General features: G+C 40.6%; 1 protein-coding gene across 1 annotated transcript in view; it reads left to right on the top strand.

Annotated features, from left to right (window-relative positions):
- The window catches only part of LOC104120739 (uncharacterized), a 105,173-nt gene that overhangs the window by 68,811 nt on the left and 10,997 nt on the right, over nucleotides 1–25,365 (top strand). Inside the window, exons 36-52 of the mRNA XM_070179739.1 lie at nucleotides 4,499–4,602; nucleotides 4,687–4,982; nucleotides 5,072–5,156; nucleotides 6,222–6,917; nucleotides 7,010–7,328; nucleotides 7,511–7,669; nucleotides 7,754–7,917; nucleotides 8,019–8,196; nucleotides 8,268–8,537; nucleotides 8,629–8,835; nucleotides 9,258–9,312; nucleotides 9,939–10,069; nucleotides 10,182–10,664; nucleotides 10,745–11,563; nucleotides 11,723–11,799; nucleotides 14,076–14,529; nucleotides 14,603–14,689. Of these exons, the coding sequence (XP_070035840.1) occupies nucleotides 4,499–4,602; nucleotides 4,687–4,982; nucleotides 5,072–5,156; nucleotides 6,222–6,917; nucleotides 7,010–7,328; nucleotides 7,511–7,669; nucleotides 7,754–7,917; nucleotides 8,019–8,196; nucleotides 8,268–8,537; nucleotides 8,629–8,835; nucleotides 9,258–9,312; nucleotides 9,939–10,069; nucleotides 10,182–10,664; nucleotides 10,745–11,563; nucleotides 11,723–11,799; nucleotides 14,076–14,529; nucleotides 14,603–14,689 (4,584 nt within the window). The remainder of the gene's footprint in view (nucleotides 1–4,498; nucleotides 4,603–4,686; nucleotides 4,983–5,071; nucleotides 5,157–6,221; nucleotides 6,918–7,009; nucleotides 7,329–7,510; nucleotides 7,670–7,753; nucleotides 7,918–8,018; nucleotides 8,197–8,267; nucleotides 8,538–8,628; nucleotides 8,836–9,257; nucleotides 9,313–9,938; nucleotides 10,070–10,181; nucleotides 10,665–10,744; nucleotides 11,564–11,722; nucleotides 11,800–14,075; nucleotides 14,530–14,602; nucleotides 14,690–25,365) is intronic.

Below are 25,365 nucleotides of genomic sequence, written 5' to 3' on the forward strand. Positions count from 1 at the left end.
GTCTCCTCGAGCCTGGTTTGGTAAGTTCAGCACGGTTATCCAGGAGTTTGGCATGATTCGTAGTGAAGCTGATCACTCTGTATTTTATCGGCACTCTACTTCAAGTCTCTGTATTTATCTGGTAGTCTATGTTGACGATATTGTTATTACTGGCAATGATCAGGATGGTATTACCAATCTGAAGCAGCATCTCTTCCAGCACTTCCAAACTAAGGATCTAGGTAGATTGAAGTACTTTCTAGGTATTGAGGTTGCCCAGTCTAGCTCAGGTATTGTTATTTCTCAAAGAAAATATGCTTTAGACATTCTTGAGGAGACGAGGATGATAGGTTGCAGACCTGTTGACACTCCGATGGATCTGAATTCTAAACTTATGCCAGGACAGGGGGAGCCGCTTAGCGATCCTGTAAGCTATAGGCGGCTGGTTGGAAAATTAAATTATCTCACAGTGACTAGACCCGACATTTCTTATCCTGTGAATGTTGTAAGTCAGTTTATGAATTTTCCCTGTGATAGTCATTGGGATGCAGTTGTCCGCATTATTCGATATATAAAATCGGCTCCAGGAAAAGGGTTACTCTTTGAGGATCGAGGTCACGAGCAGATCATTGGATACTCAGATGCTGATTGGGCAGGATCACCTTCTGATAGACGTTCTACGTCTGGATATTGTGTTTTAGTAGGAGGAAATTTGGTGTCCTGGAAGAGCAAGAAACAGAATGTAGTTGCTCGGTCTAGTGCAGAAGCAGAATATCGAGCAATGGCTATGGCAACATGTGAGCTAGTCTGGACCAAACAATTGCTCAAGGAGTTGAAATTTGGTGAAATCAGTCGGATGGAACTTGTGTGCGATAATCAAGCTGCCCTTCATATTGCATCAAATCCGGTGTTCCATGAGAGAACTAAACACATTGAGATTGATTGTCACTTCGTCAGAGAAAAGATACTTTCAGGAGAGATTGCTACAAAGTTTGTGAGGTCGAATGATCAACTTGCAGATATTTTCACCAAGTCTCTCACTGGTCCTCGTATTGGTTATATATGTAACAAGCTCGGTACATATGATTTGTATGCACCTGCTTGAGGGGGAGTGTTAGTTTACAACATATATATAGTGTAGTATTGTCCCACATTGGTAGAAGAGTAGTATGTCGTTGTATAGTATAGCTATAAATAAGGACCTCTTGTATTGTATTGTTCATCTAATATCAATAACATATTTTCTCCCGTGCCTTCTCACAGAAATCATTGTGCTTTACTGGTGATTTGATCTGCAAAAATGATAAAATGCATCGTCAACAGATTTCATAGGTTTAACCATCTGTTAGCTAATTTTGTTTTAGGGCTGGCAGTTTGTTGGCGTCATTGTTAACTTTTTCTTTACCCATCAAGTATACAAGGTTGGTTGTTGGCTCACAAAGCTCTCTCTCTATCTGCTGTAAAGAGAGGAACTAGGGTCCTAAACTCTCATTCTTTTTGGTGGATTATTTTGGTCATATGGAGTCACAAGACCCATCATCATTTTATGTTTATACAGTACTGCGGGAAGAGAGGTTGAGATGGTTCGGGTATGTGAAGAGGAGGTGCACGGACGCCCCAGTGAGGAGGTGTGAGAAATTGACGATGGTGGGTCCGAGGAAAAGTAGAAGTAGGCCGAAGAAGTATTGGGGGTGAGGTGATTAGGCAAGACATGGCGCATTTTCAGCTCATCAAGGACATGACTCTTGATAGGCGGGTGTGGAGGGCGAGGATTAGAGTATAAGGCTAGTAGGCAATTGCAAATCTTCCCTCTTGTTCCAGTAGTAGTAGCGTATTTTTAGTAGTTTCATATGCTTAAAATTCTATTACAACCTGATGTTGCTTGTGTTTTTGGTTTCTATTTTTTTGCTGTTGTTACTGCTTCCCTAACTTTTACACTTCTGTATTTCTTCTCTATACCGTTGTGATTTACATGCTTGCTTGGAGCTGAGAGTCTACCGGAAACAACATCTCTACCTGCATGAGGTATGGGTAAGGTTGCGTGCACATTACCCTCCCCAGACCCCTATTTGTGGGATTACACTGGGTTTGTTGTTGTTGTTGTTGTTGTTGTTACAGTAATGTGAAAGGAGAGAGAAGAGAAAAAGACTTCTTAATGACTTGCTTAAGTGTTCCTTAGTCTAAACTCTTAAGTTAGTATAATATAATATGTAGTTATTCTCTTATTTGGTCATATGGAGTGACAAGACCCATCATCATTTTATGTTTATACTGAACTGTGAAAGGAGAGAGGAGGAAAAAACTTCTTAATGACTTGCTTGACTAACAATGTAGAGGAATTATTCCTTAGTCTTAACTTAGTACAATATAATATGTAGTTATTCTCTAATTCTAGCAAGTTAAGTATTCTGCCATAATTGCATAATATTCTGCAGAATCGTTCTGCCATAATTGCATAATATTCTGCAGAATCGTAGAAAATGTTCTCCAATATTCAAATATTTAAGTTAAATAAATCTAGACACATGATATTATTTATGCTAGTCGGCAATGGGGTGTTTGAGTGATTAAGGGATAGAAGTAACATCATGAAAATACCAAGTTTAAAGTCCAGCTACAACATTCAGTTTGAGCCCATCTGCTCCATCTTCGTGTGACAATATTATCCAGCACCTGCGCTTGTGGGCTGTAGTAGGCTACCTAGTGGATCAGTTGAGGTGCATGCAAGTTGGCTGGGAGTCCACCGTCATAATAAAAATGATGTCATTAATTCTTGACTTACAACACGCTTCCCCTAACTCAAAGTGGTTTTTAAATCACTGAAAAGACAAGTCAGAGTAATTTGTACCAACCTCTCTGTCGCACCATGAGGAAAAATAACGGGATAATTGTTCTATCCTGAATTCATGAGGAGAAGTTGTGTTCCCTTGGAACAGTGACAGGAAATTCAATTGTCAAAGGAGGGAGTCTGATAGCATGAAGAAAAAGACTTTCTGGATCAGTGACGGGGATATGTTCAGATGAGGGGTTCAATATCTAACATGCCCGGTCAAACTCAAGATAGTGAAGCGACTTGAGTTTGAACCACTGGAAAATTAAGGCAAGTAATATGGTATGGAGGTAGTGTTGTTGAAGAAGCTTTCAGACCGCAACATTTGGTAACATACATAAAAAGTTTTTCCATCTTTTTTTCCTCACCTTCGGTCATAATCAGTTCATTATTGTGGTTGGATAGTTGAAAGCTGATGTCATTTAATTCCCTACAAAGCGTCGACCTATTGATGCACCGGTCTGTAGGTGTGAAACTATGGTGATGGAAGGTGTTAAAAAAGGATGGGGTAGACCTAAAAATCACATAGAAGGAACTTGTCTCGAAAGACCTACAAATCTTTGAATCAATGCAGACTTAGCTAAAGATAGGGCACAATGGAAGAGAAAGATCCATATATATATATATATCCTGAATTCATGAGGAGAAATTGTGTTCCCTTGGAACAGTGACAGGAAATTCAATTGTCAAAGGAGGGAGTCTGATAGCATGAAGAAAAAGACTTTCTGGATCAGTGACGGGGCAATGTTCAGATGAGGGATTCAATATCTAACATGCCCGGTCAAACTCTAGATAGTGAAGCGTCTTGAGTTTGAACCACTGGAAAGTTAAGGCAAGTAATATGGTATGGAGGTAGTGTTGTTGAAGAAGCTTTCAGACCGCAGCATTTGGTAACATACGTAAAAGTTTTTCCATCTTTTTTTCCTCACCTTCGGTCATAATCAGTTCATTGTTGTGGTTGGATAGTTGAAAGCTGATGTCATTTAATTCCCTACAAACACTCTACCTGTTGGGTATTTCATAAGTAGGAACACTGATTTTACTTCTTCAACTTGTTATCTTGGCATTCCGTTGATTTCATTTTTCTTGAGATGGTTGGTCATGTTCATGTCCTGCGTCGACCTATTGATGCACCGGTCTGTAGGTGTGAAACTATGGTGATGGAAGGTGTTAAAAAAGGATGGGGTAGACCTAAAAATCACATAGAAGGAACTTGTCTCGAAAGACCTACAAATCCTTGAATCAATGCAAACTTAGCTAAAGATAGGGCACAATGGTAGAGAAAGATCCATATATATATATATATATATATATATATACTTTCACTTTTATTTTATTTTGGTAATGATGATGATATGAGGTGAGCTGACTCCCAACTTGTTTCAGACTGAGGCGTAGTTGTTGTTGTCGTTGTATTCCGTTGATTTCATTTGCAGAGTTATACCCACTGCATCAAATTTCTGGTAACTTCATGATGATCAGAAATACTTATTGTTCTTCGTTGTTTTTGTTGCATATATGTTTCCTTCTCTTTTTTCTTCCAACTTCTTTCTTGTATTCTAGTTGTGATTGTTACAGCTCACCGGCTTTTGGTCAGTTCTTAAACACTATCATTCTGTTTCTTAACATCTAAGTTTTTTTTTTCTAGATTGAGGCATAATTGATTGATTGCTATATTGCCTCTCCCAGGTTGTCTCTCCTGAATTCACATTTTATGATAGTAGTAAATCATCTTTGGATGACTTTGCTCATGGTGAGAAGCTCCTCCGGGCGAAAATGGACCTTAACTTCATGTAAGATGCTTGTCACTGAAAGCTACCATTGTTTCCCAGTTATTATATTTCATTTTCCAGATATTTATAGATTTGATGCAACAGGTATGCAGCTAAAGAAAATGATACATGGATCCGGGGACTTGTAAAGGATTTAACTATTGAGGCTGGTTCTGGTCTTATTATTATTGACCCAGTTGATATATCTGGAGGATATACTTCTGTGAAGGATAAAACAAATATATCTTTATTGTCAACGGATATATGTGCCCACCTATCTCTTGGTGTTGTCTCCCTTCTACTCAATTTGCAGAGTCAGGCAACCACTGCTTTACATTTTGGGAGTGCTGATCCCCTGTTGCCTTGTACTCAGTTTGATAGAATTTGGGTTTGTCCCAAAGGTATTTCTTTTTTCCATGTCTTATAAATTCGTTGTTGTTAATCTGTTCTGTTATTCATCTGGATGTTTGATTCTATTGCACTTGCGCAGAACATGGGCGTCTTAACAACCTTACATTCTGGAGGCCCAGAGCACCGTCGAACTATGTTATTCTGGGAGATTGTGTCACATCAAGGTTAGAAGATCCATAAAGTGTGCGACCGCTTTGATTAATTCGAAATTTCTCCTACTTTGTTTGCGAATTTCAAATGCAATATTTTCATACTGTTGGTACCTGATTCTTTGTTAATCTTTTAGTGGAAGACGTTTGATGCTTTCATTTTATCTGGGCGAGTTGATATAGGATTGGTAATGCTATGATTTCAGGGATAATGATTTTCCCCTGCTCCAAAGAGCACTGATATAATTCAGTATAATTAGGGTTTTAGCTGTCATTGAAACCGTACAACATTTGTATAATGGTTCATATCATGTCGCTTGTTATTGTACTGAGTGAAGCTTCATACCCAATTTTACAACTTTCATTAACTGAAATGAAAAACTTATGTAGTAGTTTATTCTATTCTTTTAAATATCATGCTGGTGGTACTGCATAATAGCATCTCAGATGCCCCAATAGCTATAGGCAAGTAATACAGCCTTGTATCTGTTGTTACATCAGAAGATTGGTCAGATTAAATGATCCTGTTTAGAACTGTTAGAAATTTTCTTTTTGCACCAGAAGTATACTACCATGCTTAAAATAAACAGCTGAAGTAAAAAAATGGAACTTTATTTTGCTGGTGATATGCATAGAACAATTGTTGGCAAGGCTTGTTTTTTGGAGTTAGAGCATTGGATTCTTCACCGTGGTGCTTAATTTTGCTGCTGGTTCTCCATTGCTTGTAGTCTAGGATCAAACAATGAACCTTCAGCAAGATGTATGGTTGTAAACTGTAAATTTTGTTTATTCAATGTTTCCTCCATCCATATGCTCTGAAGTATCTTTGTAGTCATTACAAGTTCAATTTCAGTTCAACTGTCATTATTTGAACTTTTAACACCTTTATGAAACGTAGTAGCTTTTTGGTTGACGTAGTTTTTCTTCGGTATTCTTGTGCCATATAAGTTCGGGTATTGTTGTCTTTTCAAAGAACATGTTATTGGACATAGAAGCAATATTTAAGCAATAATTATGTTTGTTTTTTGCTTGAAGAATCTAAATGTCTTGCCTAATGCATGATCATTTCACTCATGTCAGACCAAATCCTCCGTCACAAGCTGTTGTCGCTGTGAGCAATACATATGGGCGTGTTAGGAAGCCCCTTGGTTTCAGGCTGATAGGTTTATTTTCTGATATTCAAGAATCTGAGGAGGCACAAGATGCTGATGATTGTTCTCTTTGGCTGCCTATTGCACCGCCTGGATATGTCACAATGGGTTGTGTTGCTCATGTAGGAACACAACCACCTCCTAATCACATAGTTCATTGCATACGTTCTGATTTGGTAACATCAACGATGCTTTTGGAATGTATCTTCAGCATTGCTGCTAATACTGCATTCACCTCAGGTTTCAGTATTTGGCGTTTGGATAATGCTCTTGGGTCATTCTATGCCCATCCATCTAGTAGTCATCCTCATAAAAGCTGTTGTTTTGATCTGAATAATCTTCTTCTTCTGAGCTCAAGTTGGTATAATTCTTCCTTAAAAGTACCTACTATAGATTTAACTAGTGAGAGCGAGCACCTGCATCTCCAGACAAGTAAACAGAGTGCAACTTCATCAGGATGGGACATTATCAGATCGATTTCTAAAGCAACCTCTTGTTATATTTCAACTCCAAACTTTGAGCGGATCTGGTGGGACAGGGGTAGTGATCTTCGCCCTGCAGTCTCTATATGGAGACCTATAAGACGTCCTTGTTATGCAGTACTGGGGGACTGTATTACCGAAGGGTTAGTTGTTTATTTTGCTTTCCTTGATTCTACTTTGCCTGCTTTACACCAGTACATCTTGTTTGACATGTGGGATGATTCCTTTGCTTCAGCTTAGAACCACCTCCCCTTGGTATAATCTTTAAGGCTGACAACCCTGAACTTTCTGCAAAGCCTGTGCAATTTACAAAAGTTGCTCATATTGCGGGCAAGGGACTGGAGGAAGCTTTCTTCTGGTACCCAGTTGCTCCTCCTGGTTATGCTGCTTTGGGTTGTGTAGTGACACGTAGCAATGAAGCACCTGATCTGGATTATTTTTGCTGCCCAAGGATGGATCTTGTTAGTCAAGCTAATGTTCTTGAGATGCCCATTTCAAGATCTTCAGGCTCCAGAGCTTTTCAGTGCTGGAGCATTTGGAAAGTTGACAATCAGGTCAGAGTTATTATCTTCTGCATGTGCCCTTTTATTATTTTATCTTAATCATCCTCAATTGTAGTATCTGTTGCATTGTTGCTCTATTTTCCCCTGGAATGTGTAAATCCAGAGTGGCTTATACTTCCTTGACTTGCTGTTTACGTTCCTTGACCACACAATAGTTCTGTACTGCATTACAGGCTTGCACTTTCCTTGCACGCTCTGATCTGAAAAAACCTTCCAGTAGATTGGCATTTACTCTTGGTGATTCAGTGAAGCCAAAGACAAGGGACAACATAACAGCTGACATGAAAATCAGATGCTTTTCTGTGACTCTATTGGACAGCTTATGCGGAATGGTCTGTAGCCCTAAGAAACTCTGTTAGCTTATATGATTTTTCTCCATTTTTGGCTATTTATTTGTGCATTTATTGTATTTTCAGGTAACACCTCTTTTTGATGCAACAATCACTAATATTAAGCTTGCAACACATGGGCGACTAGAAGCAATGAATGCTGTTCTCATTTCTTCAATGGCTGCTTCCACCTTCAACACGCAATTAGAAGCGTGGGAGCCACTTGTTGAGTCTTTTGATGGAATATTTAAGTAATATCTTTCACCATGCACCCATTGTCATTTGTTACTATGTTGACACATTTTCTTCTGTTGTTGCTGCTTTACCACATCTGTTATTCTTCATTTTGCAGGTTTGAGACTTATGAGACCAATTTACATCCGCCTTCAAGAGTTGGTACAAGGGTAAGAGTTGCAGCAACCAGCATTTTGAACATAAATCTGAGTGCAGCAAATATTGATGTATTGGGGCAAGCTGTCGAGTCATGGCGAAAGCAGAGAGAACTGGAAAAGAAAGCAATTAAGATTAAGGTGATTGTGTGATGCTCAAGATACGCTTCAGTTACTGTTGGTATGTTTCTGATTATTTCTTGCTTCTGCAGGAAGCTCGTTCTGGGGATGCACATCAAGATAATACTAGTTTTGTGGCACTGGATGACGACGACTTTCGGACGGTGGTGGTCGAAAATAAACTTGGGTGTGATATGTACCTGAAAAAAGTTGAGCAAAACTCAGATGTATTTGAGTTACTACCTCTTGATAATTCTGTTTCTGTATGGATTCCACCTACAAGGCATTCTGACAGATTAAATGTTGCCAATGAGTCAAGGGAACCTCGACGTTATGCTGCTGTTCAGATAGTTGAAGCCAAGGTGGTTGACATACTGATTTCTATTAGTGGGGTTTGCTGTCATTGAACCTTAGTTGCTCATGAGGTTCTCATTTTATTTCTCTCTCTAACAGGGTCTGCCTGTCAATGATGACGGCAATAGCCATAACTTCTTCTGCGCTTTGCGCTTGGTTGTGGAGAATCAGGATTCAAATCAACAAAAGCTTTTTCCTCAGAGTGCAAGGACGAAATGTGTGAAGCCAGTAATTGCTAGAAAAAATAACGTGGATGAAGGCACCGCTAAATGGAATGAACTCTTCATATTTGAAGTTCCTTTGAAGGTAATTGGCTGAATGGATTAAGAGAGATGTGTACTTGTAGGCACTCTTTTTTCCCCAGTTGCATAAACTTTGTAATGAAACAGAAATAAGAGTAGGAGGGCGAGAACAACGTGTCAGTAAATGAGTATGGATGATACATAGTACCAGTAGAGCTTTCCCATATCTTTGGATGTCTTTTAAGGCTATTCTTGAACACCATAAGGTAGTCTTAACTCTTAAACAGAATGGCCAAAAACCTGCTTTATCCCATGAATAACATGATTACATGAAGACATTCGCCTACTTGGAAACATTCTCAATCTTTTCTCAGTCCAAATCCTCCACCTGTGGTGGAAGTTATAGTTACTGGGAGCATTACATTTCTTTCAGCACATCCAATAAGCATTTTCCATTCTTAAAATCAACCTTCCATTTTCTTATAGGGGCTGGCAAAGCTGGAAGTGGAGGTGACAAACCTTTCTGCAAAGGCCGGAAAAGGTAACTTGGTGCTTTAAAGCATATTGTTCTTCCTTATAAACTCCTAATCTGTTTATTTGTTAAGGAAAATGAAAAATTACAATCTTAAATTATTCTCCCCGTATTGATATTATACTTTCGGTTACATAAATGGTGTATCTCTTGGTTTGTATTTCAATTTTCTGTCTCAAAATGCATGCCAAAGAAATTAGTCACTGTTACAGCTTTCTGATTTTTGTATGGAAATTGGAAGGGAAAAAGCTTTTCTTTGCAATTTTGTTTAGCTATAGCTTAACTGAAAATGAAGGAAGTTTCTTCCATCTCCAAAAAAAATAATATTGAAGGAAGTTTCTTCTGTTCTGAAGGATTGTTCATCATAAATGCTGTAGTTTGCGGAACTTCAAATTTCTTAGTCTCATGATTTGGAGTTTTACTTTTCTTTTATTAGCTAGTTTTATCACTTCAGTGTACCTTAGCCTCCCTCATTCTACTCCATCTCTTATCAATATCATTTCTTGGTCTACGAGAAGTTAGAGTTATTTGACTTCCTCTAAAAACAGATCAGCGAGGCTGGAGTTTGGTTTTATTAAATGGAATTCGTTCGATTAATTGATTCTAAAATTTGTCATTGCATAATTTCAATGCAGGTGAGGTTGTTGGCGCATCGTCCTTTTCCGTCGCACATGGTCCAAGTATTCTAAAGAAGGTTGCTTCACTCAGAATGCTGCATCAAGTGTCTGACGTTGAAAACTTTGGATGTTATCCTTTAAGAAGAAGGGTTAGTTGCACTGCCGCGTCTTTCATCTTGGTTCTTTTCTGTTTCTGTAATTTTGGAAATTTTATTGTGACAATATTACATCTTTCTGTGCTCATATCAATATGATTTCCAGGGCCAACTTAACAGTAATGAGACAAATTCTTGTGGCTGCCTTTTTGTCTCAACGTTGTACTTTGAGAAGAAAATCGTATTAAACTTTGAAAATGACGAGGGAGAAAAGAGTGGTGCTAGTGATACAGGGTTTTGGGTAGGACTTACACCTAAAGGTCCATGGGAGAGCATCCGCTCCTTCCTACCGCTATCAGTGGTCACCAAAACATTGGGAGATGATTTTGTGGCTTTAGAGGTTGTCACCAAAAATGGAAAAAAGCACATAATTTTCCGGGCACTCGCTACAGTTACGAATGATTCAGATATCACATTGGATATTTCATCATGTCATGAGTCCATGATTCATACTCAGGATCTGTCTTCAGAAGGTAGAAATTATAGCATATTTGTTGAGGAGATTTTTGAGAATCAACGCAATCATCCAGTTTCTGGTGGAAATGACCCAGGGCGGTGGAGCACTAGGGATTATGCCTATTCCTCAAATGTGGGTATTACCTGACTTCTGCTTTTAAAATAGTTGATGTTGATTAGCTTTTGTTGACCTTTCCTCTTTTATTGTGAAAGGACTTTTTTGAACCTACCCTACCTCCTGGATGGAAATGGATATCGTCTTGGACGGTTGACAAATCTCAGTTTGTTAACATTGATGGATGGGCATATGGACCTGATTTTCAAACCTTGAAGTGGCCACCAAATTCTTCCAAGTGTAGCACAAAGTCAGCTCACAATACTGTTCGTCGAAGACGTTGGACTCGTACAAGGCAGCAAGTTAAGGAGAGGGGTGCAAATAACACAGATCACATTGTTACTAGTCCTGGTTCTTCGGCTATCTTACCTTGGAGATGCATGTCCAAGGACTCTAACCACTGTTTACAAGTTCGTCCATGCCTTGGTTATTCTCAGACTCCTTATTCGTGGGGTCGTCCTATTGCTGTGGGCTCTGTCTTTGGCTTGGGTAAGGACCAAACATCTATCGAAAGCAGTGCACTTTCTCGACAAAATACTGCAAGGCAGGGAAACAAAATACCTATTTCTGCACTGAAGCTAAACCAGCTTGAGAAAATGGATCTACTTTTATGTTGTCCTGGTGGCAGTGGTAAACAGCTTTGGCTCTGTGTTGGTACAGATGCCTCTGTTCTTCACACAGAGCTAAATGCCCCAGTTTATGATTGGAAACTATCAATTAGTTCTCCCTTGAAATTGGAGAATCGGCTTCCTTGTGGAGCTGACTTCACGATCTGGGAAAAACTGAAAGATGGCAACACTGTAGAGCGACATCGGGGTTTTATGTCATCCCGGGAGACCGTGCATATATATTCTGCGGATGTGCGCAATCCTATATATCTGATGTTATTTGTTCAAGGTGGTTGGTTTATGGAAAAGGTAGTTGTTCCTGGAGTAAATATTTTCATATTTATGCTTCTGGATATCATATGGGTGTCCCCACACCGACACACACATGTACATAGCATTTTTACATTGCAAGAAAAGTTTTTTGTTAGTAGACCTGCTCTGATCAGCTTTTTTCCTTTATGCAAACAGGACCCCGTACTCATCTTGGATCTTACGAGTAACAATCATGCTTCTTCATTTTCTATGGTTCACCAACAAAGGAAAAGGTTTGTATTGCTTGACGTAGAAGTATATGCACCAAGAAATGGCTCATTGAGCAACATCCTCACTGTGCTCTTTTTTTTTTTTTTTTTTTTGGTGTTCAAAGTTGGCCACCAGCAAAAATGGCCATCAATATAGAACTTAGAAAAATAATTGAAACAAACAAACAAATAAATACATCAATGAATTAATTTTACCCCAAACCGGAGTTACTTGGGGTTTGGCTATATTAATGCTTTGTGTCATTCAGCTCTAAAATAATTATACACTGTAGCAATTATAATAATACTTCATTTACGATAGGATGCAGCGAGAAATCTATTGACAACAAAATAATTAGATAGAAAGTTTAGCATGGTGCTCTGTCAAATTATTCCCATTGGATAAACTCTGGCAAATTCTTTCATAAAATACAAGGCCCATTAACAATTTTATCAAAGAAGTGTGCCAAAGCATAAAGCCCACCCTAATGCAAAACTATATAGGCAGAAAGCAAAGTAAGAACAGCAATAAATGTAAACAACTCTTTTTTAGTCTTATTAATAACTACTTTAAATTACTATTACTAATAATAATAATAATAATAATAATAATAATAATAATATTGTTATTATTATTCTTAGTATTATTGTTGTTGTTGTTGTTGTTGTTAATCAAAAGAAAACATTCTGGCCTAGAAATCAAAAGAGCCTACAAAATAGTGATTTTCCTAGTTTTGAAAATTATTTAGAAAATGGACATTGGGCTACCTTGATTTCAAAAACTAGCTCATGGGTAGAAGATTGTCCGAGACCATATAAGGAGGCCACAACTCATTCCCTCAACTAATATGGGATGCTAACTCTATGACAACAAAAGTTTGAAATGTATTATCTATGTTTATTAAAAGTTTTGGGTTTGAATAAGAAAATATTCTTTCTTTATTCTCGAAACTATCATATGCGATACACATCCATGCAATATAGTCCAATGGAAAAGTCCGGTTTGACATTCCTTGCACTATCAAATGTCTAATCTAAATTAGTAGTTGTCAATGAGATTTTTTGTTCTCCTAATGACCTTTAAGAAAAATAATTCGCATATGATCTTAGTAGTCTGACGAGGAGTTTTATCAATGTGCTTCTCACTTATTGCCTGTAAGGTGCATGTGTGGTAATCTTGTGCCTTTCGGTTTCCTCCCTTTCTCTTCCTCTGTGAGTGGGAGATGGATGGTTCCATTTGGTGGTTTTCAATCTTGTTTCAGGAGTTACCAAGCTAGACCTCAGTCTTTCCATTACACAAGAGCTGCATTTTTAAAACAACAACAACCCAGTGATTTTTCACAAGTGGAGTTTGGGGAGGGTAAGATGTATGCAACCTTACCCCCACCCTGGAAGAGCAGAGAGGTTGTTTCCGATAGAACCTCGGCTGGAAAAAGGATGGAAAAAAAGTAATGGCAACAAGTAGGAACAACACCAAGATAAAAAGACCGAAACCAAAAAAAGCAGTTAAACTCTAGGTAGTAATAGCAATCTATGAATAAAAGCATATCATACTAACACTAATGCTAGCGAACTGAGTAAGACAAAGAGAAACGCTCGACTACCTACTAGCCTTCTACCCTAATCTTCGACCTCCACACCCTCCTATCTAGGGCCATGTCCTCGGTCAGTTCCAGCTGCGCCATGTCCCGCCTAATCACCTCTCCCCAAGATTTCTTAGGCCTACCTCTACCCTTCCTGTTACCCACCAGGGCTAACCTCCCACACCTTCTAACTGGGGCTTCTATACTTCTCCCCCTAACATGCCTGAACCATCTCAACCTTGCCTCCCACATCTTATACTCCACAAGGGTCACTCCCACCTTATCCCGAATAACTTAATTCCTAATCTTATCTAACCTGGTATGCCCACACATTCATCTTAACATCCTCATTTCAGCTACTTTCATCTTCTGGAGATGATAGTTCTTGACAGGCCAACACTCTGCTCCATACAACATAGTCGGTCTAACTACTACCTTGCAGAACTTACCTTTAAGTTTCAGCGGCACATTCTTATCACACAAGACACCGGAAGCGAGCCTCCACTTCATCACACAAGAGCTGATTTCTTACAAAAATTTAATTTATACGGAAAAAGCTATGTTTCTATGCCAAGTGGAAAATAGGTCTCTTTGTGCGTTTGTATATGCTCCTGCGCGTGCACGCACGCACATGGCACACCATGATTTTTCTCTGTAATTATCTGTTTGCGGAGACTATATGTGATACTAGTTTGTATGGAATCATGCCTTGTACAGGAGGTTGCGGATTAGTGTTGAACGTGACATGGGAGGAACTACTGCTGCTCCTAAAACCATACGGTTCTTTGTTCCATATTGGATTAGCAATGACTCATTCTTGTTTTTGTCTTATCAAGTTGTGGAATTTGAGCCATTGGAAAGCTCAGATGTAGATTCACTTTCACTTTCCAGAGCTGTTAAATCAGCTAAACTAGCATTGAAAACTCCCCCTACTTCAGTGCTCAGTAGACAGATAGGTGCAAGGAAAAACATTCAAGTACTTGAAGTTATTGAAGATTCCAGTCCAACACCCAGCATGCTTTCTCCACAACACTATGTTGGCCGCGGTGGTGTCATGCTGTTTTCATCGCGTAATGATGCCTATCTTTCATCACGGGTGGGCATTGCTGTCGCTCTTCAAAATTCTGAGAACTTCAGTTCTGGGATATCTCTTCTTGAGCTGGAAAAGAAGGTAACATGGATAAATTTTGGGTGATTCACAATGGCTAAAATTACGACTCTCATTAAACTTGGCTTTCCTGCAGCAACGTGTTGACGTCAAGGCCTTTGGTGCGGATGGATTTTATTACAAGCTTTCGGTGGTACTGCGCATGACTTCAGACAGAACAAAGGTATTCTTAATTGTCGCCACTCCTTGTCATGTTGAATGGTGCTTAGTGGTGAATAGACTGCTTGTTATTTGTCCTGCCAAATTGTTTTCAAAATGCATGTCATTTAACCAACTTTGTCATAAATGTATTTCAGCTAGCCCAATCATATAAGGAAACCAGTCTAGAAATTCTATGCGAAGTTCAAAGTTCTTGATGAATTTTTCTTGTAGAGAAGGGCTTCAATGTGGTTTAGTCCTGTCACGGAATACTTTTATTCAATAATAAAATCATAGGCAAAATTATTGGATGTGAATGTTCTAAACTGAAGTCTTGGAAGTTGCAACATATGCTTCAAAATCATTCTGTCATAATCTGCTTCTTTACGTATTCTGATGTTGCATTTAATGTAATAATTCTTAATTTCGTCTTGCTTTTCCTAGACCTTCCACAAAACATAGTTTTGATCTTTCAGATGTCACTGGAAACCCATGATACACATTATTTTCTAGCATTACATTATCAAAGAAAGATTTTTGGCTGCTAAATGATCCCTCAGCTACTTGAGAGAGCCTCTAAGTAATTAGCCCACAAACCCTCCATGATTTTTTTTTCTAGTAGAGAGAATTTTAACTTCTAAATAAAAGCCACAGTAATTATCCCACAAACCCTCCATGATTTTTTTCTAGTAAAAAATATTTTAATTTCTAAATAAAAGCCATAGGAATAAAAGTTAAAAGAAAATTGCCAGCATCAGCTGTGATCAGGTTTCTCCAAAGAGAACTGAATTCTCTGAATTTCTCTGATGGCAAGCATCTCATCCTTCGTGAAACTATTTCACCAGCTCCAACTGTTGAGTTATGGAGAAGAACAGTTTATAGTGAAGCAACAAAAGAACTACAAGGGTACAGGAGATTATATGACACTGAGAATAAAGGTAGACTACAAGTAACAAAACCACAGAGCAATGAGAAAAATAGAATTAGAGAATGGAGAGATCATAGGATCCAATGATGATGGATTGCTAAAGCAATACATAAGAAATTGTCCCACATTATGGATATCTTATCTATCATATGGATAGAATAATTTGAATGGATAGGAAGACCATATTGGAGCTCAAAAAGGTAAGATGATTCTTTAGAGCCGGAAGTAAAACACTTGTTTGATTGGAGAGTTGATGGAGCTTTCCCCTATGGATATAGAAGCTTATTTGAGTAGTCATGTATCATGCACTTGATATACAACTACATCGAGTAAATGCATTTCTATTAATGCTAGTCTCTATGTTCGTGCGTTGCACGAATATCGTATATCAATATCACAAAACGCGTATAATAAATAATTAACTTTCAACTCCATAGGAATTATAGATATAATTGTTTAAGTTCAATAATTAGTTTCCTAAAATTAATTAATTTAACCAACTCATCAATAAATTTTCGATACATTAAAGCACAAAATGGAATTAAATATTCTAAAATTGCAAAGTTATACAATTTAAGTTGTAAAATAAGTTAAAGAACGCAATAAAGTGGGAGACATAGTTTGTGTTAGGTTGTTCTTCAAACAGCCTGTGATCTTATTACCCTGCAGCCTGCACGCCTGCCAACAAAAACTGCCACATAGGAGAACCTTTGAGTAATAAAATTATCTAACATTATTTTCTTCAAGAATTGTATTACAACTGCAATTGAATCCTGATGCCAATATTGTCCACTTTGTGATTATTGTGGAAAAAAATATTAATCATCTTTAAAGGTTACAATAAAAACCTCACATGTAAAATCGAATTTCTCAGCTTTATACAATTTAAACCATCAATGTATATAAACAAAAGGAAAAATATGAATAACAAAACATAGTTGATTAATATTTTTCTGAAAATCATCTTTAAACAATAGTAACACGAACCAAAAAAAATTTATAAACACAAGAAACAGTAGATTAGTTTTTTTTTTCCTTCTAAAACCATCTTTATGCAAAGAACAACAAAAATAGATAAACATCCTTTAGACTTAAAAAAGAAATCTTGAAATAAATATGCAAAGTTTTAACATCTAACCTCTGTAAAAGTAATACATGCGGACAAGAAGCTAAAAAAGCAGAATGAAGCAGCAAATTGACATAGGATTCAATGATTGGTATTTGTTTGAGAGTTAGCTATGTAGATTTGTCCCCTTAAAAGGAATTTGAATTTGTGCTGAATTCTTCCCAGCATAATGTGAATAAAACATTATGGTCAATGTGAGAAAGCACGGGAGAAAATAGGTTATATGATATTAGATTATAAATACAATACAAGAGGTCCCTATTTATAGCTATACACTACAAGGAGATATTACTCCTCTTCCAATGTGGGACAAGACTACACTATACATATCTGTAAACTAACACTCCCCCTCAAGTCGGTGCATACACATCATATGTACTGAGCTCCCTCAAGTCGGTGCATACACATCATATGTACTGAGCTTGTTACACATGTAGCTAATACGAGAACCAGTAAGAGACTTAGTGAAAATATTTGCTGGTTGATCATTCGACTTTACAAACTTTGTTACAATATCTTCTGAAAGTATTTTTTCTCTGACAAAGTGATAGTCGATCTCAATGTGTTTAGTCCTCTCATGGAACACCGGATTTGACTCAACATGAAGAGCAGCTTGGTTATCACACACTAGTTCCATCTTGCTGATTTCTCCGAACTTTAACTCCTTGAGCAACTGCTTGACCCAAACTAACTCACACGTCGCTATAGCCATGACTCGATATTCGGCTTCGGCGCTAGATCGAGCAACTACATTTTGTTTCTTGCTCTTCCACGAGACCAAGTTACCTCCTACTATAACACAATATCCAGACGTAGAACGTCTATCAAAAGGTGATCCTGCCCAATTAGCATCTGTGTACCCAACAATCTGCTCATGACCTCGATCCTCAAATAGTAATCCTTTGCCTGGAGCTGACTTTATATACCGAAGAATGCGAACAACTGCATCCCAGTGACTATCACAGGGAGAATCCATAAACTGACTTACAACACTCACTGAAAAAGAAATGTCAGGTCTAGTCACTGTGAGGTAATTCAATTTGCCAACCAACCTTCTATATCTCGTAGGGTCTCTAAGAGGCTCCCCCTGTCCAGGCAGAAGCTTAGCATTCGGATCCATAGGAGAGTCAATAGGTCTGCAACCTATCATTCCAGTCTCCTCAAGAATGTCTAAGGCATACTTCCGCTGTGAAATAATAATACCTGAGCTAGACTGAGCGACCTCAATACCTAGAAAATACTTCAATCTGCCCAGATCCTTAGTCTAGAAGTGCTGAAAGAGATGTTGCTTCAGATTAGTAATACCATCCTGATCATTGTCAGTAATAACAATATCATCAACATAAACCACTAGATAAATACACAGATTAGGAGCAGAATGCCGATAAAACACAGAGTGATCAGCCTCACTACGAGTCATGCCGAACTCCTGAATAATTGTGTTGAACTTACCAAACCAAGCTCGAGGGGACTGTTTCAAACCATATAGTGACTTGCGCAATCTGCACACACAACCATTAAACTCCCCCTGAGCAACAAAACCAGGTGGTTGCTCTATATAAACTTCTTCCTACTATAAGGGACTTTTAAGTTGGATCTAGTTCTGGTTAGGATAGAGGCTAGTTCTCCGGCGTAACAAGTAACAATGAAGGAACCCAACCGGAAAACCTTGATGGGTTATTCTCAGGATCGCACCACCACCCACCAAGAGACAAGCCTATCGCGACCAAAACCCAGCTAGAATCTCTGGCGTACAACCACTCATGCGCGGCCCAGTTCTGGCGACCTCTTAGCCACACGCTGGCGCGTGCGGCATATCCCGGCCAGATCTCACTTTTTCTCCTTCAGACAGCCTCATCGCGAGGCTGTTCCGAGTCTTCCCATCCAAGAACATCCAAATTCCGACGTTATTTACTATTTTCCGGCGACGGGTAAGGCTTTCTCCGACCAGACCTCAATACTTCTTCTTCAGACAGCCTCTTCGTGAGGCTATTCCGAACATTCCCATCCCAGTTCCTCCTAAATCAGAAGCTTCTTTTTATTTTCGGGCGAAAATCTTCAGATTCAGGCGACATTCTATGAATTTTCCGGCATCATGCAGCACCGGAGTTACAATAGTATTTTGGGATAGCCGAAATTAGATATGATGGACTCTAAAGAGAGATCCTACTTCTCTTTAGAATCTAGAAAGCTGGAAAACATGTCTTTCATCACAGCTGCCTCTTGGCCAGCCCTAGAACTTGGGGGAAGATGCCATCGAAAGCTCGACGTAGGGCAGGAGCCGCACTTCTTGCCGTCTCAGGAGCACACCCTCAGGCGCAAGGATTTCTTGGAATCTTGTCTGATTGGATCTTTCTCCAAATGGGTTGGCTCTCCAGAGGCTGTTAGGAACTGGGCAGCAGAGGTATGGAACGTCAAGGACGGACTGAAAATATCGCAACTGGGGGAGACACAATATCTCTTTCGATTTGTCGATGAGTCTCAAGCTTCAGAAATTCTTGTCAGAGGAAACAAGTGATTTGATTGGAACTTCTTAAAGCTAGACAGGTGGGTGGAGCACGATAGGTGTCTCGACCCTCGTTTCCCCGGGAAACTTTGGTGGTCAACATGGTGGGTCTCCCGGTGCATCTTTGGTGTCTTGACGTATTCAAGAAAATTGGGATAATCTGTGGGGTTTTTATTGATGTCACTTACAGCCTACACGATCTCTCGCGAGTGAGGATTGTGGTGAGGAAAGGGGGAAGAATCCCTGTCTCCACTGTTATGGAAGATGGCTACTTGAGTTACAGGGTTTGGTTGAGCCCTGAATTTCACCCTATATTTATGCCTGTGGTAGTGGCGGAAGAAAAGGGAAGGTCAAATAGAAGGGAGGGGAGGGCTCACCGGATCAGTGGACTAAGCTGGAATCAGACGCTAGATCAAGAAGAGACGGGGGGTTTGAATTTGGGAGAAGAAGACAAAAATTTATCGGGAGGAAAAGACGTGAATGCCCCTAGGTTAGTGATGCGGGCTGGAAAGGCAGAATGGGCCGGTCCTCGTATAACTATCATAGGGCCGGGCAAGTTCTCAACAAGTATAGGCCTGGGCCTCCACACATGGGCCCAACAACTTTTCCCAATTCTATTAGAATTGACCCCAAGGGGCCCAGATTGTATCAACCTGCGTCTGATAAGGCTCCTAAGCATAAGGGAGCAGTCGCTCCTTTTTCTGCCAATGGTGCTTCACACAGTGGTATTTCTTCACCAAGCTCTAGTGACATGCGCCCCTCTTCGGCCGCTGATCCAGGGGTAGCGCCAGCTAAAGCTGGTGGTGTTATTCCACGACCTCCCTCCTCTGATGGACCCAGCTCCATCGCCCCGTCATCTCCCCTGTGCTTAGCTATGTTGAGGTTACACTACAAGCTCCTTCTCTTGGGGAGATTGTTGCGCCTGCCCCAATTGATGTCAGTGGCGGTCCAGTAATACCAATTAATATGCCGCCAAAGGTTCCATCCCGATACCCTGTTGGCGTTTCTGGTCATTCTAATAGCAGCGAGGCATTTATTTCAGAGGTAGGTGCCTCTCAAGGAAATGGTGAGATCCTCCCGGCACCTAAAGTTCCTATTGCTAGCAATATTATGGTCTTGTATTCCTCCGGTAGGGGCAAGGAAAGGGTACATACAGAAGACGCCTGTCCAATTTCGTCACGGATTGGAGAAGGGGATATGTTCTTCTGGATGGAGGATAAACTATTAAACTTTGGGAAGTTCTTAGGTGTTTGTTTTGAATGGAAGGGAGATAAGGTGCTAGAACTGTTGAGGGAGATTGAGCAACAGTCTTTTTATGAAGGTGCAGGGAGGGAGTTGGGTAAAGGTGCTAAGTAAAATAATTTAGGGGATGTAGTGGTGTACCAGAGAAGGGTGTGTGACAGGGAGAAAGGGACCTCGGCTGGGGGGGTGGGGAAAAGGGGGATATTGTTACTTATGGAAGTTAAGATTCTTTCATGGAATGTGAGGGGGATGAATGACCCAAACAAAAGGGCCATCATCAAAGTGGGAGTTAGGGAGTGGGGTGCCAACCTAGTTTATTTTCAGGAGACCAAAATGGAAGTTTTGTCGGATGTGATCGTGAGAAGTGTCTGGGGAGGTAGTTGGGTGAAATATGACTGAGTCCCAGCAGCGGGAAGTGCCGGGGGCATTCCTCTTATGTGGGATGATAAAAGCTTGGAGGTAAAGGAGATTAAGAAGAGAGTTTTTTCTTTAGCAGCTCTCGTCAAAGATAGAGTGAGTGGGGTGGAGTGGGGATTTGGGGGAGTGTACGGACCGGTAGGGGAAGGGTCCAAGGTGTCTTTCTGGGAGGAACTGGCCAATATTATGGGGGAATGGGATATTCCATAGGTTCTAGTGAGAGACTTTAACACTATTAGATTTCCGGAGGAGAGATTAGGGTGTAATCTGATTTCGAGGGCCATGGAGGAGTTTTATGACTTCATCAATAAACACTTTCTCATTGATCTCCCTCTGTCAGGGGAAAGGTTTACTTGGGTTAGGGCGGAGGATTTTAACTCAAGGTCTAGACTTGATAGATTTCTGATATCGCCTTCCTGGGATGAGTTGGTGCCGAATGTGCTGCAGATTCCTTTACCTAGGCTGACTTCGGATCATTTGCCTATCTTGCTAGATGGATGCAGAGGGAGGGGGTGCGTGCTCCCTTCCGATTCGAGAACATGTGGTTAAAAGTGTCAGGATTTGGTGACAAAGTGAAATAATGGTGGACAAGCTACGGGGTATCAGGGTCACCTTCATTCCGTCTTTCGAAGAAATTCAAATTGCTCAAGGGAGATATTATTAGGTGGAATAAGGAGGGTTTTGGGAGGGTAGAGGTTAAAATGAGGGAGTTTGTGTATGAATTGGGGGAATTAGAGAGAGGGGAAGGGGCAAGGGAGCTAGATGAATCTGAGAAAGCAAGATTGGGAGAGGTTAAGAGGGAAATAATCGAGTTAACAATAGCTCAGGAGACTAGTTGGCGGCAAAAATCGAGGGCGCTCTGGTTAAAGGAGGGGGATTCGAATACCAAGTTTTTCCACAGGGTTGCGGTCGCAAATCGAAGGAGAAACTTCATAGAGTCCTTAATTGTGGACGGGGTGAGGATTGAGGGAGAGGAGGAGGTAAAAGGGGCGATAGTGGGGTTTTATGAGAACTTATACAAAGAGGAAGTTAGTTGGAGGCCTACTTTGGGAGGGATAGAGTTCAACCACATAGGGAAGGGAGACAGTGAGTTGCTCTGGTTAAAGGAGGGGGATTCGAATACCAAGTTTTTCCACAGGGTTGCGGTCGCAAATCGAAGGAGAAACTTCATAGAGTCCTTAATTGTGGACGGGGTGAGGATTGAGGGAGAGGAGGAGGTAAAAGGGGCGATAGTGGGGTTTTATGAGAACTTATACAAAGAGGAAGTTAGTTGGAGGCCTACTTTGGGAGGGATAGAGTTCAACCACATAGGGAAGGGAGACAGTGAGTTGCTAGAAAGGGCTTTCGAGGAGGAGGAGGTGCACGAGGCTGTGTCGAGTTGTACTGGTGATAAGGCCCCCGGGCCTGATGGTTTCTCCTTGGCCTTCTTCCAGCTTTGTTGGGACACCATTAAGGGGGAGTTGATGGAAGCCATTGAATACTTTCACGTGAACGGTGTTTTCGAGAGAAGTATCAATACTTTTTTTATCACTATTGTGCCTAAGAAAGAAGGCGCATCTTGTATCAGAGACTACAGGCCTATCAGTCTCGTGGGGAGCATTTACAAGATTATTTCTAAAGTGCTATCCAACAGACTCAAGAAAGTTCTTGACGTGTCTGTCTTGTTCTCCCAGAATGCGTTTGTGGAAGGTAGGCAGATCCTGGATGCTGCTTTGGTGGCAGATGAACTTGTAGACTCCAGAAGGAAAAATAGAGAACCCAGCTTACTGTGCAAGTTGGACCTTGAGAAGGCTTTCGACCATGTCAATTGGGAGTTCCTGGATTTCATTATGATGCGGATTGGGTTTGGGGAAAGATGGAGAAGATGGATCAAGTTCTGCATTTCCTCAGTCAGATTCTCTGTCCTGGTTAATGGTAGCCCGTGTGGTTTCTTTGGTAGCTCCAGGGGTCTCATGCAAGATAACCCCCTATTCCCCATGTTATTCATTCTAGTGATGGATGTTCTGAGCAAAATGATGGATCGTGCGGCGGGTGGAGGCTTCTTGAGAGGATTCTCAGCTCCGATCGGGGTGCTTAGTGCCCGAAGAGTCTCTCATTTGCTTTTTGCGGATGACACCTTGGTTTTCTGTGATGTCGATATGGACCAGTTGACCTGCCTGAAGCAGGTCCTGCAGTGGTTCCGGATAGTATCAGGACTCAAAATCAACCTCGGCAAGTGTGAGATTTTCCCGGTGGGTGAGGTCGCTAACATTGATGCTTTGTCTCATGTTCTCAGATGTAAGTTGGGCTCTCTTCCCACTACTTACCTGGGTCTACCATTGGGCGCTTTGCATAAGGATACTACCATTGGGCGCTTATCAAAAGCACTTTGTCGAGTATCCCTACCTATTACTTGTCCCTGTTGCAAGCTCCTGTGAGCATCACAGAAAAACTGGAGCGGCTTCAAAGGAATTTTCTTTGGGAGGCGGCGGATGGAACTAGAAAGTTTCATTTAGTGAATTGGCAGACAGTCACTTCCCCAAAGAAGTGGGGTGGTCTTGGAGTAAAAGATCTTAGGGTATTCAACAGAGCTTTGCTGGGGAAGTGGCTGTGGAGATTCGGGGTAGAAGAGAATGCTCTATGGAGGGAGGTCATAGTAGAAAAGTACGATTCCACGGAAGGGGTTGGAGGACCAAGGCAATCACAGCACCGTTCGGGTGTGGCATGTGGAGGAGCATCATGAAGAACTGGGAAGCTTTCTATGGCAACATCACTTACAGGGTGGGAGATGGAAGGAGAATCAGCTTTTGGAATCACAGGTAGTGTGGAGAGGCTACTCTGAGGGTCTCTTTCCCCCACGTCTTTAGAGTTTCAAACCAGAAGGAATGGATGGTCCAACAGATTCGCAAGGAGCATGAAGGAGGTTGTATGGGACCTCTCTTTTAGAAGGACCATGCAAGATTGGGAGATTGCGGAGCTCCAAAATTTGCTGGCACTGCTATACGGGTAAGCCAGGCCCCATCCATCTTGCGATTCTTGGAGATGGGGGTTGCGTGGCGATGGTTTGTTCACCGTAAAGTTCTTTTACCAGAGTATGTTGGTGAGAGAGGAGGCTACTTTTTCATACTCATCGATCTGGATTCCTAAGGCGCCCACGAAGGTATGCTTTTTTGCATGGCTAGCGGTGAGGGGAGTGATCTTGACAGCTGAAAATTTGCGAAAGAGAGGAATTACACTTGTTAGTTGGTACTACATGTGTAAAAGCTCAGGGGAAGAAGTTGATCTGTTGCATTGCCCTGTGTCCTCGGGCTTGTGGAGGGCAATCCTGAATCTGTTTGGTGTTCACTGGGTGATGCCAAACACTGTAAAGGAAATGCTATATAGCTGGGCCGGTTTCCATAGAAGAAGCAAGCAAAAGGCGTGGAAGTTCGCCCCGTTAGCTCTCATGTGGACTGTTTGGGGAGAGAAATAGGAGAATTTTTTAGGGGATTGAGTCTCCTTTTTCACATCTTAAGAATAGTCTTTTATCTTTGATCGCTTTTTAGTACAGCCATATAGCCCCTACTTATGTAGAAGATTGGGCGTCTTTTGTAGAGAATCAAGTTGTGATATTAAATTCTCTACTTTTTGGTATCCTTCTTGTATACGGGAGTTTTCTCTCCCTTTTGATTAATACAATTTATCTTATAAAAAAAAAAATAAACTTCTTTCTCAAGATCACCGTGAAGAAAAGCATTCTTAATGTCTAACTGATAAAGAGGCCAATGACGTACGTACATATGCTACTTTAGCCACGGGAGAGATAGTATCACTATAATCAAGCCCAAAAATCGGAGTATATCCTTTTGCAACAAGACGAGCCTTAAGCCGATCAACCTGGCCATTCGGGCAGACTTTGACTGCATAAACCTAACGACAACCAACAGTAGACTTACCTGCAGGAAAAGGAACAAGCTCCCAAGTGCCACTCGCATGTAAAGCAGACATCTCGTCAATCATAGCATGTCGCCATCTTGGATTAGATAGTGCCTCACCTGTAGACTTAGGAATAGAAACAGTGGACAAAGAATATATAAAAGCATAATGAGGTGACGACAGGCGATGATAACTTAAACCGACATAGTGGAGATTAGGATTAAGTATGGATCGTACACCTTTGCGGAGTGCAATTGGTTGACTAAGATGAGACAAGTCCGCAGTAGGTGCAGAATCTTATGCGGGGCGTGAATCACCTGGGCCTGATGCTGGATGTGGACGACGATGATAAGTCAAGAGTGGTGGAGCTGCAGAAGGTTGAACTGTATTATGTGGAGGAACTGGAGCTATAGGTGGTGGAGCTGGAGTGACTGAATCTCCAAAAGATGAAACTGGTAGTACCTCAGAAATATCTAAGTGATGGCCCAATTTTTGAGGGATATTTTCGTCATGCAACATTTAGTGTTTTAACATTCGTACTTTTATAATAGTATAGATATATTTACAGCACGTAGGCCTCTTCTACTA

Source organism: Nicotiana tomentosiformis, chromosome 7 (assembly GCF_000390325.3).
Source record: "Nicotiana tomentosiformis chromosome 7, ASM39032v3, whole genome shotgun sequence".
Classification (NCBI taxonomy): Eukaryota; Viridiplantae; Streptophyta; class Magnoliopsida; order Solanales; family Solanaceae; genus Nicotiana; species Nicotiana tomentosiformis.